The 15,392-nt window shown below is 41.5% G+C and overlaps 1 protein-coding gene and 1 long non-coding RNA gene across 5 annotated transcripts; one reads left to right on the forward strand and one right to left on the reverse strand.

Moving 5' to 3' along the window:
* Positions 1–711: 711 nt before the first annotated feature.
* Positions 712–13,377, reverse strand: trim46b (tripartite motif containing 46b). Of its 4 annotated transcripts, none has more exons than XM_079367553.1 (12): positions 12,981–13,377; positions 9,646–9,907; positions 9,241–9,430; positions 8,608–8,806; positions 7,990–8,136; positions 7,552–7,647; positions 6,665–6,918; positions 5,824–5,945; positions 5,040–5,378; positions 2,793–3,022; positions 2,398–2,465; positions 712–2,141 (listed from the first exon to the last, which is right to left on the reverse strand). In XM_079367553.1, exons 1-12 carry the CDS (start codon positions 13,059–13,061, stop codon positions 1,700–1,702), a joined length of 2,430 nt encoding a protein of 809 aa, XP_079223679.1. In that variant the 5' UTR covers positions 13,062–13,377; the 3' UTR covers positions 712–1,699. The 4 variants fall into 4 exon arrangements, with proteins under 4 accessions (XP_079223679.1, XP_079223678.1, XP_079223681.1 ...); XM_079367552.1 differs by having other exon boundaries at positions 12,969–13,377; XM_079367555.1 differs by lacking the exon at positions 12,981–13,377 and adding an exon at positions 12,106–12,446.
* LOC306839086 lies at positions 12,574–14,910 on the forward strand. Its single transcript, XR_013781152.1, has 3 exons — positions 12,574–12,686; positions 13,366–13,488; positions 14,669–14,910. It is a non-coding gene; the product is annotated as an uncharacterized lncRNA (long non-coding RNA).
* Positions 14,911–15,392: the final 482 nt, after the last annotated feature.

A 15,392-nucleotide genomic window follows, 5' to 3' on the forward strand; every position in this document is an offset into this window, starting at 1 on the left:
TCAAACCTTGATGTGAATTGTCTAGTTTCACTTTATAATGGATGTCTAGATCAGGCAACACATGTTAAAGTGTGTCTGCTGTCAGTAGTTATTGATGGCTATCAGTGACCTCAGAGCAGCAATATGTTTAAAGAAAAAGATCTCTGTGAGAATACAGAAGACTGAAACTGTACGGTAAACTGGGAACCTATTCACAGACAAGCTATACTTTAAAGATCCATAAAAGAAGACTATTGTCACAGCTATCAGCAACAAACATTCAGTGATGCGTACATGGTTAAAGGAAAAAGATCCCCATCAGAGATTAATGGTTTTGTTAACTTGGAACCTAATAACAAAACACAGGCAGGTAATATATACTTTATAGATCAAATAAAGTCAAATATCCATCAAAGCCAATCTGTAGTTGTAAAACCAGACTTGGAAATGAAGCAAATTTTTCCGTTTTCCAATTTTTAACAGCTCACTTCAAAATCTGTGCCTGCCAACATCCCATAATGGAGGACTATTTGTGTGGAAAATGGGTCCAACTATTCATCACATAAAAATTCTGACCATTATAATAACTGCAGCGTGTATAAGAGCCGGGAGGTGCTCTGCAACTACTGTGTACTGCTGCCCCCTATTGATGAAACAGCAGTATTGACTCGTCCTCTCAGTGAGGAGAGTTGAAACAAACAGGCAGAAGCACAATTCAAACAGAAACAAGGACAAAATGAAACAGAAGGTGTTTATTGTAATTTAAACAATTTGCATTTATTCAGCTCATTTCCTAAATCCACTTTTCTTTTGCAAACATTCTGCCAGCAGGTGAAGTTTACATGAATCTAATCTGCTAATCGTTTCATTACAAGCATTGCTCATTAACTTACAATCAAGCGAGGTTAAAAAAAAGAAAAACTACTGTTTGCGAGAGGAAACAACCTTTTACTGACAGCCAACGAGTCAATGCTGTTATCAGTCAAACCACACACGTACTCATGCACGGAGGAAAGTAAACACACACACTCAAACCCACACGCAGCCAGCAGACTCATGTATTTGAAATACAAAGTAGCACAAACAGAACCGCCGAAACTAGTGATTAGCTGTGCAGCAGAGGTATAATTGGAGCCTGTAATTACAGTATTGCCTCATTGTTCCTCTCTACCTCTAATTTACCGCATTTACATCCCAGAAAAACAATAACTTTGGTCGGAATGGTAATGCATTAATCACAGAAATGTGTTCACCAACAGCAAAGGAATCTGTGTTCACTTATAGAGAGATTTAAATAGTCGAGGCCTCTTTTTTTTTTTTTCTCACATAATTTTCACATTTTTTAAACTTAAAGCTTTAACATTAAGGACATGAAAGGATGGAAAGCTTCTACATGAAAGACAACATTGTCTGGTGCTGAATCTACATTAGCTTTATAAATGTAAGCAATTTAGCCTGGCTATAAGTGCAAGCGTCAAAGGTACAATAACATATAAAGTGCTGGATATACCAGGCACAAAGCAATAGTTCTGGCCAAACTGCATATAACAAAAATATAAAAAAACTTAATTACATTGCATATTTGTTGCTATAGAAACATTTTCTTATACAAAGAAAATGAAATAGAAAACAAAATCGCTGAGATATCTAACTTTTCGCTCTAGCTGAGTAAATACATCACAATTACCAATTACATTCCAAATTACCGTATGAACTCCAATCAGTTGTTATTTGAATTAGAGACGCGTGGTTGGATGGTTACCCTCCTTACCGGGGTTTGATCTGCGTTGCGATTGGCTACCAGCTCTTGTAGCTGTAGCGCCCCTCCACCAATGAAACAGAAAGCCGGACACACAGGGCCAGAGCAATCCACGTGACCTTCCCACAAAGGTCGCAAAGAGTGGGCGTCGTAAAAAGTGACCCGACCCTTCTCAAAGTCAAGGCACACGCCCAGCCGGGGCGGCAGTGGGTAGGTGACGCCCGTAGGCGAGGAGGGACCATTACTGATGGGGTCTCTGGCACCGTTGCCGTGGTTATTGTTGTGGTGGTAGCTGTGCTGGGGCAGGTAGATCTTCCCCATCCCCATAGTGAGGAAGCAGAATGGTGGAGCAGAGTCCAGAGCGTCTTCTGCTCCACTGTCGTGTCCGCTGTCTGGATCATAGCTAGCGAGGGAGGACAGAAAAAAAGAACATGAATACAATCATCTCCTATCTTAGCTTATATAAATATTCTGAACCTTCAGTCAAGTAAAGCCACGTTGTGAAATGAAAGCGTGAGACAACTTATAGACACCTGATTTGTGACCAGCTCCAACGCAACACTGCTTTTTTATAAAATATAAGCAGCCACACGCTAGTAACATACAGTACTGCTGTTTCTTTTATTTTTCCACCAGTTGTTCATTCTTCAGTTACTCACCGTGGACTTGCCATGTCTTGTGGTAGGTGAAACCACTCCTGCAGTTTAGATTCCAAACCAACTCCAACCTTTAAAACACAAAAAGAGCACATCATTTGAAATAAAGAAAATCGTTGAATGCATCTAGCCTGCTTGTTTACGTTTTCCTGTTTTACTTATTTGGAGTGAAGCAAAGACATGAGCATTAGTCTATGGGATGGTCCAGTCTGTTTTTTGTTTACAAGTCAAGTGATAATAAATAATGATGACAGAAGTCTTACATCTGTAATAACTAATTAAGTCCAACAATATAGATCAATAGATATCGACAGTAATTTAAAAATGTTATAGCTGGAAATCATACTGCAGGCACCAACAGAATGTATCAGTCAAAAATATACTAAAAATGTTCTGACCTTCACTAGGTAAGAGCCTGGCTCCACCGAGCATGCCCAGTAGTGCCTTCCTTGTGTTATAGCCACATCACCTACAAGGAGGTCTGAGGTTAGGTGGCATGAAGTGAGGGCGTGGTCAGCGGCCTGCAGCAAAGACAGACCAGGCACGCTTCGAGCACAGCGCTGCTCTTTACTGACCACCAGCCGGTCTGCATGGAGACCCCAGCGAGAGTCCAGGTAGAAGTTTAACACTGTGAGGAGAGGAGAAGAAAAGAACACAGCAGAGGAAGGGGGAAGGAGAAGAAGCAGATGTAAAGGGGGACAAAGACACAGGCGCATTCAAAGAAGATATATAAGGGTTTTCAGAACCGAGAGGAGAAGTTTGGGAGGCAGCAGTTTTACAGTCAGAAAGCTTCAGGGACAAGAGAATGAGGAGAATACAAATAGAGAGGAGAGACTAGGGAGAACAGAGAGCTGGCATGCACTTCCTCCCACCAGCACTGGCATAAAATAAGGGACACCGATCTATAAACTGATGACTCAGGGATAAAAATACAGAAGGTATCTGTGTCTGTAGGGAATGGAGATTTTTTTTCTCCAAAGGAAGCATTTTACAAGGAGAACATACGTAAGAGCAGGGGGGGGAAAAAAGCCTACATGGACACAAGGAATCCACCAATCACTGAACTGGAACATTTAAAGCCCTGGATCTGAGTCCGATCCATGTTGTTAAGCCTCACGTCTTAACAAATGCAAACCTCATCAGCAGATCTCGTTAAAGAGTGGGAGGCAGAGGGGTCATGGGTGTCTAGATGTGAGGTGGAAAGAACAGAGGATGCATGGGATGACCACAAAGAAAAAGAGAAGAGATTATTATGTACTATGGAGGCACAGAGAGGTGGTTAAGAGTTATGAATGCACTTCTTACGTTCTGTAGGAGGCATGGAGGTTGGCAGCGTTGAAGTAGCGCAGAAGAGGATGACAAGTACAAAGCTGTGAAATGGGAATAAAAGATGAGAAAAAGATGCAGAATTAAAGGGGAAGGATGTGAGTGTGAGTTAAAAGTGGAAGAAAAGATGAAATAATTTAGAAAAAAAGAAGATGGGTATGGGAAGAAAGGAACAAAGAGTGAATTATTAAGTGCTTACAATGGCAACCGTCCTAATGCTTGAATGGTGTCTCATTAAAAAAAGGTGTGAGGAGATGAATGGTCAGCAGTGTGCTGTGTGGCTGTTGAGAGATTTTGATTCAGTTGCTGTCACCTGATAACACTGATATTAGTGGCTATTAATCATTAAGAAAGGTTGAACAATTTTAAGAGGACAATACCAGAAGACTTTTCTTGCAGCTCGAGGACAAACCTGTAAGATTTTCTATTGCAGCACAGAAAATGTTTGTACCACTTTCCCGCATGTAAAGTCTGATTTGGTCACCCGTTCTTGCAGTTACACAAGACAGAAACCAAAGTTCGACTGACAGCTTGGAATAAACAAAGTAACATGTCAGGGTACAGTTTACACAATGACAAACTCCTTCAATTACCATTGTTTGAGATTCACCACTTAAGTATTAGCATTTCATTGTAGGAATCGAAACCAAAAGTGTGTTTTTATTCAAATAAAGTAAATCATGACACATCTCATGTCAAACGTTGCTCTCAAACACTGATCATGCTCTTCTCATTCGGACACTCTGTAATATTGGGTTGAACTCCTTTGCATGATGCATTCAGGTGTCTCGAAGCTGTAAATATCAACTCAGAGTTTTTGTGATGAACAAAATGTGTTCCACAAGGATCAGTTCTGGGCCTTCGTATTATTTACGTTGTTTAACAACGTTTCTTTTTTAAGTAATTGTTGATGTTGATTCATGCTTGGACAATGGACATCACAGTGTGAGAATATTCTGGCATTTGGCTCGATGAATCACTGCATATTGCATTTCTTAATGAAAAAAATATTTACAATTAACAAAAATAAATCCAGACATCATTTTACAACACACTGTAAAGATGGACACACATATTTCATTTGGACAAATAGGGCAAATCACCTCAGTGTGCCTTTTGATTTGTTTTATCCGTGCGTTTTTCTGTACAATGAGGATGACTCCTTTTTAGGCTTAAATTAAGGTTTGAATGATGTTTGAATAATATTTGGAAAAGATTGCATTGAGCTGTGAGTGGACTCAACACATAGTTGTTGTCCCTGTAGCAAAGTCAAGGTCTCTACTTATTAATCAGAACTATCTAACACCTTTGTGTCTCACCTGGTGCAGGTGGGGTGTGCAGGTACACCTCCTCACTATACTCCCCGTAGCCTGCCTTGTTGCAGCCTCTGACCCGCAGCACATAGACGCTGTCCATCTCCAGCCTATCAATCACAGCGCTGCTCCCAGTCACTTCATCCATGCGCTGCCAGCCCCAACGGGCAGCCGACAATCCTCCTCTAATCCCGCCTCGAGACGCTCCTCCTGGTACCACACCGCGACGGCGGTACTCGACGGAGAAGTGCCAGGCAGGGGCGGATTCTGGAGGCAGTCGCCAGCACAGGAAGAGCTGGTCGTAGGCAAGGGTACGCTGGGTATCAATCACTGGAGCCTGGGGAGCTGTTATTGGTTTGTAAGTATTAGGCAACTCTAGAAGTTAAACACAACTTTACTGCCACTACTTTCCTTCACTAAAGTTCAATGTAGCTTTATTTATTTTCATCATATATACAGTCTTTAAAAAAGGTAGCTATAAGAGCAGATTAAGCAGGTTGTGTTAAACTCATGGCCTGTGACTGACAAGCTGCTGTGTTTGCAGCCTGTTTAATTAGATAGAGGCAGCAATGAATCTGTCCTCTTGTTCAGATGTTAGGTGTTGTTAGGTGTTGCCCCAAAAACACAACATGGTAACGGCTGTCATGATTGTCTGACGATCTACAGTAATAAGCTGGATGAGATCATCATCAAAAAGCTCTTATCTTCTTATCCCTTTACTTCTTTTTTTTTTTTTTTTTTTAATGAGGTTTCGTCGCCCCCTACCCATCCCACCATTTTCCTTTCTCACCCTGGATGAAGTTCAACTCTGTCAGAAGTTTGAGTTCTTTGGAGACGTCCAGCTGGAAATGTCTGAAGGAGGGATCAGCAGCCAGCGTGAAATGCTGCAGATTCTCGATCGCTTTGCTCAACCTGGTGCAGAGAAGAAAAGGGAGGGCAGTGTTAGAGGAGTGAGGGAGGACCAGTGTTTTCTTTATACTCCCACTGAGAGAGACTGATGGAGGGAGAGCAATAAGATATGTTTTAGGAGATAAGGCTGCTGTCATGCTGTATTTTTCTTACTGCAGTTTTCAAACAAAAACATGCAATTCTTGGATTCCTGGGGAACTATTTCCAGCTATTAATTATTTAAAAACTCTTGCACAAGTGTGTATATATAGGAGCAGGACGATGTACTGCTCTCCTAATGAAGGAGTATGTTGCCAAGTGTAAGGCTGAAGCTCATTGATGTGTTTTGAAAGGTTTTTGGACAGTAGGGAAGTAGCCCTGTGTGGCAGCTGTGGCTCTGATGCTGGGAAGTTACGTTTTTTTGTTTTTTATTTTGCTTTTTTGCCTTTATAGGACAGGACAACTGAAGAGAGGAAATATGGGGAGAGATGGGGCGGTGACAACACAGTAAACTTTAAAGGGACGACTATTTAGAAAAAGCATCTTTCAGTCAGATTCACCTGGTCAGAGTAATTCAAGTTTTCACTTATTAGTAGATCTTGATCTTTTGGTGACTTAGTTTTCTATTTAGTTTGTGTGAGAACAATCTCTAGTCCAATAATAGACAAGGAAACATGAATAGAATATAAAGTCTGTTCCATAAAGACAAAGAGCGATGCCAGAGACAAAAACAAATGTGAAACCTGTTATGAGTCTGGCGAGCAGCCTGTACAAAACATGGCTGATCTGTTTCCTTCAGTAGCTCCTGGGTAAACGCCATGAGCCCGGCGTGTTCCATCAAGCCCCGCCGTTCTGCCACTTGAGCAGCTAACGCCTCGCCTCGTTTCTGCCTTGTTCCCTCCAGAGCCTGGGTAAGCGAAGCGTGGCGTTCAGCCAACGCAGCCGTCAGATCCCTGATGCTCTGAGCCAGCTGCTCTCTGGCTGATACGCTGTTTACCTGGTGGGGAAAAAGCAGACAGGTGTTAGTATTTCGGCTCTCCCAGCTGTTCTAGCTGACAGCAACTCAAATTCAAACAGAGACTGTTGGAATACAATGTAAAAGGTGAAAACTATAAAGATGAAAAACAAAAAATAAATTCCAAACAAGACTGCAAAGAACATTTTGATAAATCACGTCTGTCAGATCTTTTATTTTATTTTCTTAAAATAATCTTAAAGGTGCAATATGTAACTCTGACACCTAGCGTTTAAAAAGGGTACTGCAGTGCAAATTTAAAACATTGAAGGAAGCAGGTTATCACGCTGTTTTTATAAATCCTTGACTGTTGACAAATCCTAGCTGTTGATATTCCTGCTGAAGGGATGAACCACAATCTACTGGCAGTGATTTAAGCTACAACAACAGTTTACTGGGTAATAAATAAGGATTTCATTAGTGGTGCTACTCATCAGATCTAACGAGGGATGTTTAGTGTTTTCATCCATCAATTCCACGTTTGAGCAAAGAGAAGCTGGCTGTCTTTAAAGGATGCTCAAACAAATCAACCAGGGTAGGCAGAGGAGGGAGACGCAGTCCTTTGTGTTCATTCCATATTGAGCAACATTTTGTCGGCTTGAAAGTATTAATCACCTCAGTCTGTGTGATGGAACTCTCCAGCTGGGTAATCTGACCCAGAACTGTGTCCTGGTTGGACAGAATGTAGTTCATCTCTTTTGTAATCTTCTCCTGACAAACACAAAACAAATACACAACATTGAAACAGAATAACACAATCAGACAGATTATCTGTTTATACACAGCCTCTTACAATCTCCTCTTCATTGTTTGTCTCTGATGTATTAGAAGATACTTTACAATTACTTTTTGAATGTTACAGCATCTTTCAGTAGAAATAAAAACAACAGTCAGTCAATAATTTAACCTTAACTGGTTGACTCAATATAACAGCGATGTATGACATTTGAATGGTGAGCATAAACCAGGATATCACCTTCAAATTTATGCAAAAGAAAACCTTTTGTAGGACATTTGCACCATGTCAGGGCCATGTCAGAATCAGAGTGGTACCTTCAGGGCCTGGTACGCCTGGGCCACAGGGAGGATTTTGTGTCCGGTGTGGATGCGGCGCAGTTTGCAGAGAGGGCAGAGCAGGCGCTGACACGACCGACAGTAGAACTGTAGTTTCTCTTGGTCGTGCTCTGGACAAGTCAAAACCTGAAGACAACAAAAAAAAAAAAATAGATCTTAAAGGTAGTTCCAAATGTGTTCCTGAAAATATAACTTTTTTGTTTAACATTGAAACAGATTACGAAGTGAAAAGGTAAAAAAAGTGCTCAATTGTCTTAAACAAATGTTATATGTGATGACTTATTAAGAAATAGAAAATTCACAGGTTTTTTTTTTCCACAATAAAACAACCTGATCAACATTTTATCATCTGCCTTTATCTGATCTATAAAGCATTGGTTTTAGGTTCTTAAAATGTTTTTCAACACGAATTAAGCCGAATTCTCCATAAAAAGGTTACCTCATTCTGTCGTTACACAGGATAAAAAAATGTTGCTTCAAATAATTGGTCTCAATTCAACTATTTATTCTTATAACATTTTTTATAAGAGGTTTAAAAATGAAGTAAGACCTTGTATTTTAAAATGTATAATAATAATTAGTGTCCTCCTGTCTCACCTTGGGTCTGAAGTTGAGTGTGGGCAGGATATGTTCATGTTGTGCTCTCGGCGTGCCCCATGGATGATACAGCTTGAAACACTCGTTACAGAAATTGGACCTGCAGTCGCCGCAGCCTTTAGTGGCTTCGAGAGCCTGAGGAGGCTTACAGAATTGGCACATGACCGCCACACTGCCCAGGCTCACCGTGTGTCTGTACCTGGAGCGCGGGGGGGGGAGCAAGGAGAGGGGGAGCAGAAAAACTGATGAAGCCTAAAGCTTTTAGTATGGCACATTCTGTTATGATTAAATAACCAAGAGAGATCTTCGAACTAAAACTAAGGACCGCTTTAAGAACGGAGACTCAGTGAATTTGTGATAAAGTGGCCCAAAAACTGCTACACAAAGGAGGCACACAGTCAGCCATGACAGCTACAGTTGCAGTGCACGCTCTGCAGGATTCTTCCACAGCTCAGCTGCTGCTGAATAATTACAGTCAGAACTGGACGTGTTCCCACACCTTCTGTTTTTCAGGCCATCCGAGCACTTGAGGGCAGTATCAATGGGCGTAATTTAATTTGCACCTACCTTTGCACATTTTATGTTATTTGTTGAAGCGTTTGTGCATGTGTGAGTGTATTGTGCCTACAGTACCTCTCGACTATCCTCTCTAAGGTGAGGTTGCGCAGACAGTCAGTGAGGCCCTTCTCTCCCAGCTCCACATCTCTGCCGCAAGGGCCACAGGGGAACAGCATCACCAGGGGTGGGCCCTCCTTGCGGCGTCGTCCTGGATACGACCCATATCCAGGAGACCGGGGCATGGATGGGGAAGGTGGGTGGGGACCTTAGACCATGAAGAGAAGCCAGGGATGAGTGGAGGGAGAGAGACATTAACAGAAGAGGATCTATTTTCCTCATGACAAAGAATTCAGATCTAGATTTTCTCCAAAAAGGGCTCTAAATACTTTTTTAGAATGGATGATATGTCTGCACAAGAAAATGGAAGATCCCTTTCTCTACCCCAAACAAATCCAATATTGATGAAGGCGTATGTCCTACCTGCCCGCAGCACGCGGTCAATAGGTCTCTGCTCATGTTTAGGCGTAGGCCTGCGTGCCTGACGGGGTGAGCGCATGTTGGGTGTGGAGGCCGGGGAGTTTGGCTCAGGGGGGAGGTCTGGAGGAGGGTAGCCGTTTGCCACTAAGACCTCCGAGGCACACATGAGGCAGACACTGTGCTGGCATGGCAGGACTACAGGCTGTTTGACGATGTCCTTGCACACAGAACAGTGCAGCTCCCGCTCCAGGCTCTTCATGTTGGACTGTCGTAGACAAAGAGGTGAGAGGTTAGGATCAGCAACGGGTGACGAACATGAGGGAGGAAGACAGTTTTGAGTTGATACCAAAACAGCACTTTTCAGTCCCTTTGTATGAATGTTTTAGTGATGACACTATACATTGTTTCTTTTCCCAAAACAAATTTCAATCCCTAAACTTGACTGTCAGCCAATAAGAAGCAGCCCTGTGCTAGAAGTGTGATTCAAAAATGAAAAACATTGAAACTAGCTTTGACTAATTTGACACACTGTTGTTTGTTGTTGTAACATTAAAATTGACCTAAACTCTAGTTATTATTTGTTTGTAGAGGCTTAAATGTTATTATGTCTGATCGGTCTATTGACAAGCATGTACGCTGATACCAGACAAAGCATCTATAGCCCAATAAAAGGTTGGAACAAATACTTACTAAATTTCGTACTAAATGTACACAAACTTAAAGGTGCACTAATCATTAAATTGGAAAGTTGGAGGAGTCAAACAATTCTATGCTATATTTTCTAAACTGTACACAAATACAAATTTTATTCAAAAGAAAAAAATGGGTCCCTGGAACTTCCATCCTCCACTTCTTGCATAGCACTTTATCTTTAAACTGTTTCCAAATTTTCCTCTGAGGAAAGTTTGTGAAGAGAGTTATGAACAAATACCACAGAATCTGTAAATTTCTCAAACTTTCACATTTCACCAAAACCCCAAAGTGCACCTTTAAGAACTCAAAGAAACATATATTTGAGAATCCTCATATTATCTAATAAAGGGAAAAGATAAATTCACAAATGTCATATTAGGCAAAACCTTAGCTCACAGTTTGATTCAAAGCAAAATGTTTCTGAACTATTAACTTCAACAAGTTTATGAATGTGACCAGACATCCCAGACAGCATTTTTTTTTCTCGACTCAGCAGTTTTTGACACTCAACAGTATGGACACATTAAAAAAAACACATTTAAAGCATTAGGCTTCAGGCATTTAGAGAGATGACGTTGATGGGAGCAGCTGTGCCGGACATGAGACATAGGCCATCATTCTTGTTAAATATGGATATAGACCAAGCATTAATTATTCAACCCCTGCACTGAGTGCCTCCCTCATGGTGCAGCCTCATGTGAACATGAGCTTTTAACCACTTTGCAACACCTTCAGATGCTCCAGGATGTCTGTTTGATTATTTTTTACATTAACACTCAAAATCAGAAGTTTCACACACACATTTGTTTCTTTGTATTTAAGTACACGCGTATACCTCTATGCTACCCTCAGACTGCATGAGTAGAGATTTAAAGCTGCACCTCTGGAGCAGACAGCGTGTCACAGTCCGGCTCAAGGACGTGGATTTGACAGTAAAGGACACACCGGCTGTTGCAGATACCTGTGACTTCACAGCTACAGTCAGTCTGCCCTGCTTCATAAATTATGACATTCTCTATGGAACCTGTTTCTCTCTCCTTTCACACACAGTGTGACTGTAGCACATTCCTCAGATTGGCTGGTCAGATTGTCTGTGATTTCTTTTGCTATGGATGCCCTTGACGACACAATCCTTGACCTAAATGTATTCGAACAGTAGTCCTACGTCCACATCACTGACACTAAGAGTCAACTTCAAAACCAGGATGAGGCGAACTGACGGACTGTGCTGCATCTGGGCTTTTGGGATTTTTTGTCACTGTGATGGCACGAGGTGCAGCAACAGGGCCGGTCATCACAGCACGCCAGACGGCATCTACATCCCTGATTCTAGATGTGGAACCAGGTGATCATATACACAGAATTACTCTGTTCCTACCTGATGATTGATTGGAGGCCTAATTCTCATAATTCTCATGTTATACAGCTGGGTGACACATCTTGAAAAGAGAGAGAATGAGGTTGCTTCCAGAAAAATGAACTGGACCCGGAGTTAGGCATTAAATGGAATAATTGGATTATTAATATAACCTACTTTCTCCCTCAGTCCCCCTCTCTGTGTCATTCCCCAATGTCAACTCCGGCCTGCCTTTCTCTCCTCCTGTAGCAATGTAGCCTATTGAAATCTCAGGCTTACAGCAGGCAACGTTCACAACGACAAGTAGTAGCCCTATTGTATCCATCTGTTATGGATGATGCGCACTGATAATGCTGAGCCCGGCGTGGTGAAGGCACAAAACAAGTGATGCGACAGCGCATCCTTACCTTCACCTGGAATCTAGGCGCCATGGCAGCAGACTACGTGTACATTTCCTGCATCAAGAGGCTCTTGAGGAGAGGGGAGGGGTATGAGGCATTTTTTCCAACGCGAGCAATGAGTCCCTCGCGCCGGTATGCTGTGCGTGGAGGAAAAGGGTTGCGGTGGCTGAGTAACAAGGAAGATGCTAATCCCTGAATGCAGGTGTATAGATTCTACAAAGTGTGCACGAGCCAATCCGCCGTGTTTTTTTTTTTTTTGTAACCCTCTCCGCAAATATATATTTAACCCTGCAACGACCGATGCTACAAGCAGCAGTATCCACACACAGCACACACACACGCACACACTCTTCTTTCCTCACTCTGCAGCAGCCCTCCTGCATCCCGTCTCCATGGAAACCACCATCCAAAAAGAAACGAACCATTTTAGCCTACTCACACGTTCATTTTGTCATTTGAAAATGTTAGTTACACCGTCGTATCTTAATAAAGAAAGAGCGCGTTTTCTTCTAACTGGAGAGGAGTAGTGAGAGCTGTTGCACCGAGCCATTTTCGCACCTCCAGCAGCATCCAGGGAACACAATGAAACCGGGGCAAGGCTATTTCATTTTCAAGAACAGGCATTGGGAAAATCAAATCTTATTCGTTGCAAATTTCATTCAAATGTGGCACCCTTGAATATGGCTGCAGAGAAAATACGAGGCCCTTAAAAGGCGACAGAGCTGATGGAGAGTAGCCACCGTTATGTGTCTGCAAGATAGCTGCAGACTGAAGTCCTTATTTCTATACAAGGAATTATTCGGCGACATTTACTATGGCTACATCCAGCAACAGACAAGAACACAGATAAATAAAAAATACTAAATGCTACTCACACTGATACGAACCAATGCTTCCATCGTCGTTGTGGCTGTTTTCAGATCCATCTCTGCCATTTTAAGAAAATAGCTTCCTCCTGTTTTCATCATCTGGTTACAAACCGCGGAGAATTTAGGTCACACGCCATCTGGTACATATTATAAAATAAAATAAAAATGTCCAGTTCATATATTCTTTTACCGGTTCACCGTTTGGAAACGCTTGATTTGGATTATTTTTTCTAAAAGACGTCGAATCTTGACATTATTAAGCAGAAAGCGAAACGGAGAGGGCTGCAAGCAAACATAGCCGTAAAAAAAAAGGAAAAAAAGACGGCTCTATTTCTAATTTTGTTGTCAATGTATATCAAGGCTGAATCCTAACAGATGCCTGTGGCTTTTATTCCTCACACAGACATCCCACCCCCCACCCTTTTCACCCCGCACCGGATGCTTTCAAATGATGTGGCACGCAGCAGGGCTGAAGCCTTATTCACAGTCTGTGGTTGAAGCTTGTCAAAGGAGAAAGGGCAAACAGGTGAATTCTCAAGGTGCCGGTGAAGAGGTTGGCAGGGTCTTAAGTCCAACAAAATAGACCCCCGAATTAGCCTAGTTCTGTGGTGAAATGTCAGAATTATAAATGACATATCAATTATAACATAATGAATACAAGGATTTTAAAACGTACACAGACAGGATCCAGTAAAGCCAGTGATGACACCTTTACTGATTTTGCAATTTGATATGGTTTGTTCCACGGGCGGCCTCAAGACGCAGGGGCCCTTTGTGGGGCAGGGGCCAACATAGCCTTCCTCCTGCAGTCCCTGTTTCACTTTCAATCTGAAAGTTCAGGAAGAGTAGTGGGGAGAAGATGCGGAATTGCCTATACTGAGACACTTTGTGTCATATAAAATAGATGATAGACTGTAACTGTTGTAATTAACTAAATAGATTTTGAGCATTACCACTTATAGCCACAAGATGGTGCCATAAAGTGTATTCAGGTCTGTGTCCAATCCTTTGCAAATTTACAATGGTGGTAATAAAGTACATTAATTAAAGTTTTGTTCTTAAGTGCAATTTGTTGTGTTTGAACCAAAACACAATAATATGTTATAATTATATAAAATGTTCTCTTTTTATGGAAATGATCATGTCGATCCTTATAACACATATTCTCAATATTATCAATATCATCCATTTCTCACTCAGTTAGTTTATGAGGCTGGAAGTAAAAGATGGATAATTTAACATAAGTACAAACACATTTCATTAATGATACTTTCTTTCTTGAACTGAATAAAAAAGTAGCCCCATTGTGTCACTCAAAATATGTCCACAAGGGGGCTGATAATTCTTTTAGTAAAGCACACTTAGTCTGGATGAGGGAGTGGGACAACTGCTCACCAGAGATGCCTTCAATATTTTAATACAAAAAAGCCAAAAACAAATAAGCTCCCTTTCTTTAAAGCACTGAGACATCTGCCATATAGGGGGGTCCAGCAGACAAAATCTGAGAACCAATATACAGTATAGATAGACTATTTGTGACTTCTAAATGATAATATTTTATATATAAATACCAGTGCAGGCTTCAACTCACTCATTCTATGAAATTAAACAAACTTTCTTTCAGGATAACGAGACAGGTACACTTGAATTTTCCGACATGTTTCCTTCCATTTCTTTTTGTTTTCACCTCTTCTCCCCCACAACAGTTAAAGATTGTTTCTCTGGAGTGCTTGTCAGTCAGCTTCTTACCCTTCTGGACGTCCTCCTCGACCATGTGGAAGGTTCGAGGGTCGTACTTGCCAGCACAGGATGCTCTTGAAGCCCTTGATGGTCTGTCTCCTCACAGTGTTGGAATGTTGGACTCATAAAAAGGGCTCAATATGACCAGCAGCCAGCCATAGAATTCGAAACCAGATGCACACAATAACCACGCATTTCTCTTCTCCATCAGCTGAACACTAATTTATTTATTAATAATTACTAACTCTATTTCCCTTCTACTTTTCTTTTTATTATTATTATTATTATTATTAAATGTTGTATTTGTACAGCAGCAGCTCAGACACAGTGTGCTTTAGTTATTTTAATCAGTAGATGATGTGCAGTGGTTTGTCTCTTTTGCAGAACAGAGGCAGAGCTCTATTTCAGCTATGGAGAGCTTTAAGTGAAGGATTCTCTGATGGAGATCATTCTTACTGGAGCTGGCTGCAGTTTGTTGACAAAACAATCCAACATCAGTGTTGTTCAGGGGGGGAAAAAGACTTCTGTTTATACTGAGAGGATCAGCTGCTCTACATTTAGACTCCCCCATGCCCCTTTCAACTCTTAGATAACTTCAGAAGAGAAGCGTGTTCTACATCATCTATTACATGTAGATATATAAAGGGAGAAAAAACTGCAAGCTAAATCACAGCTTTTTTCCAGTCATTG

Source organism: Symphodus melops, assembly GCF_947650265.1.
Source record: "Symphodus melops genome assembly, chromosome: 18".
NCBI lineage: Eukaryota > Metazoa > Chordata > Actinopteri > Labriformes > Labridae > Symphodus > Symphodus melops.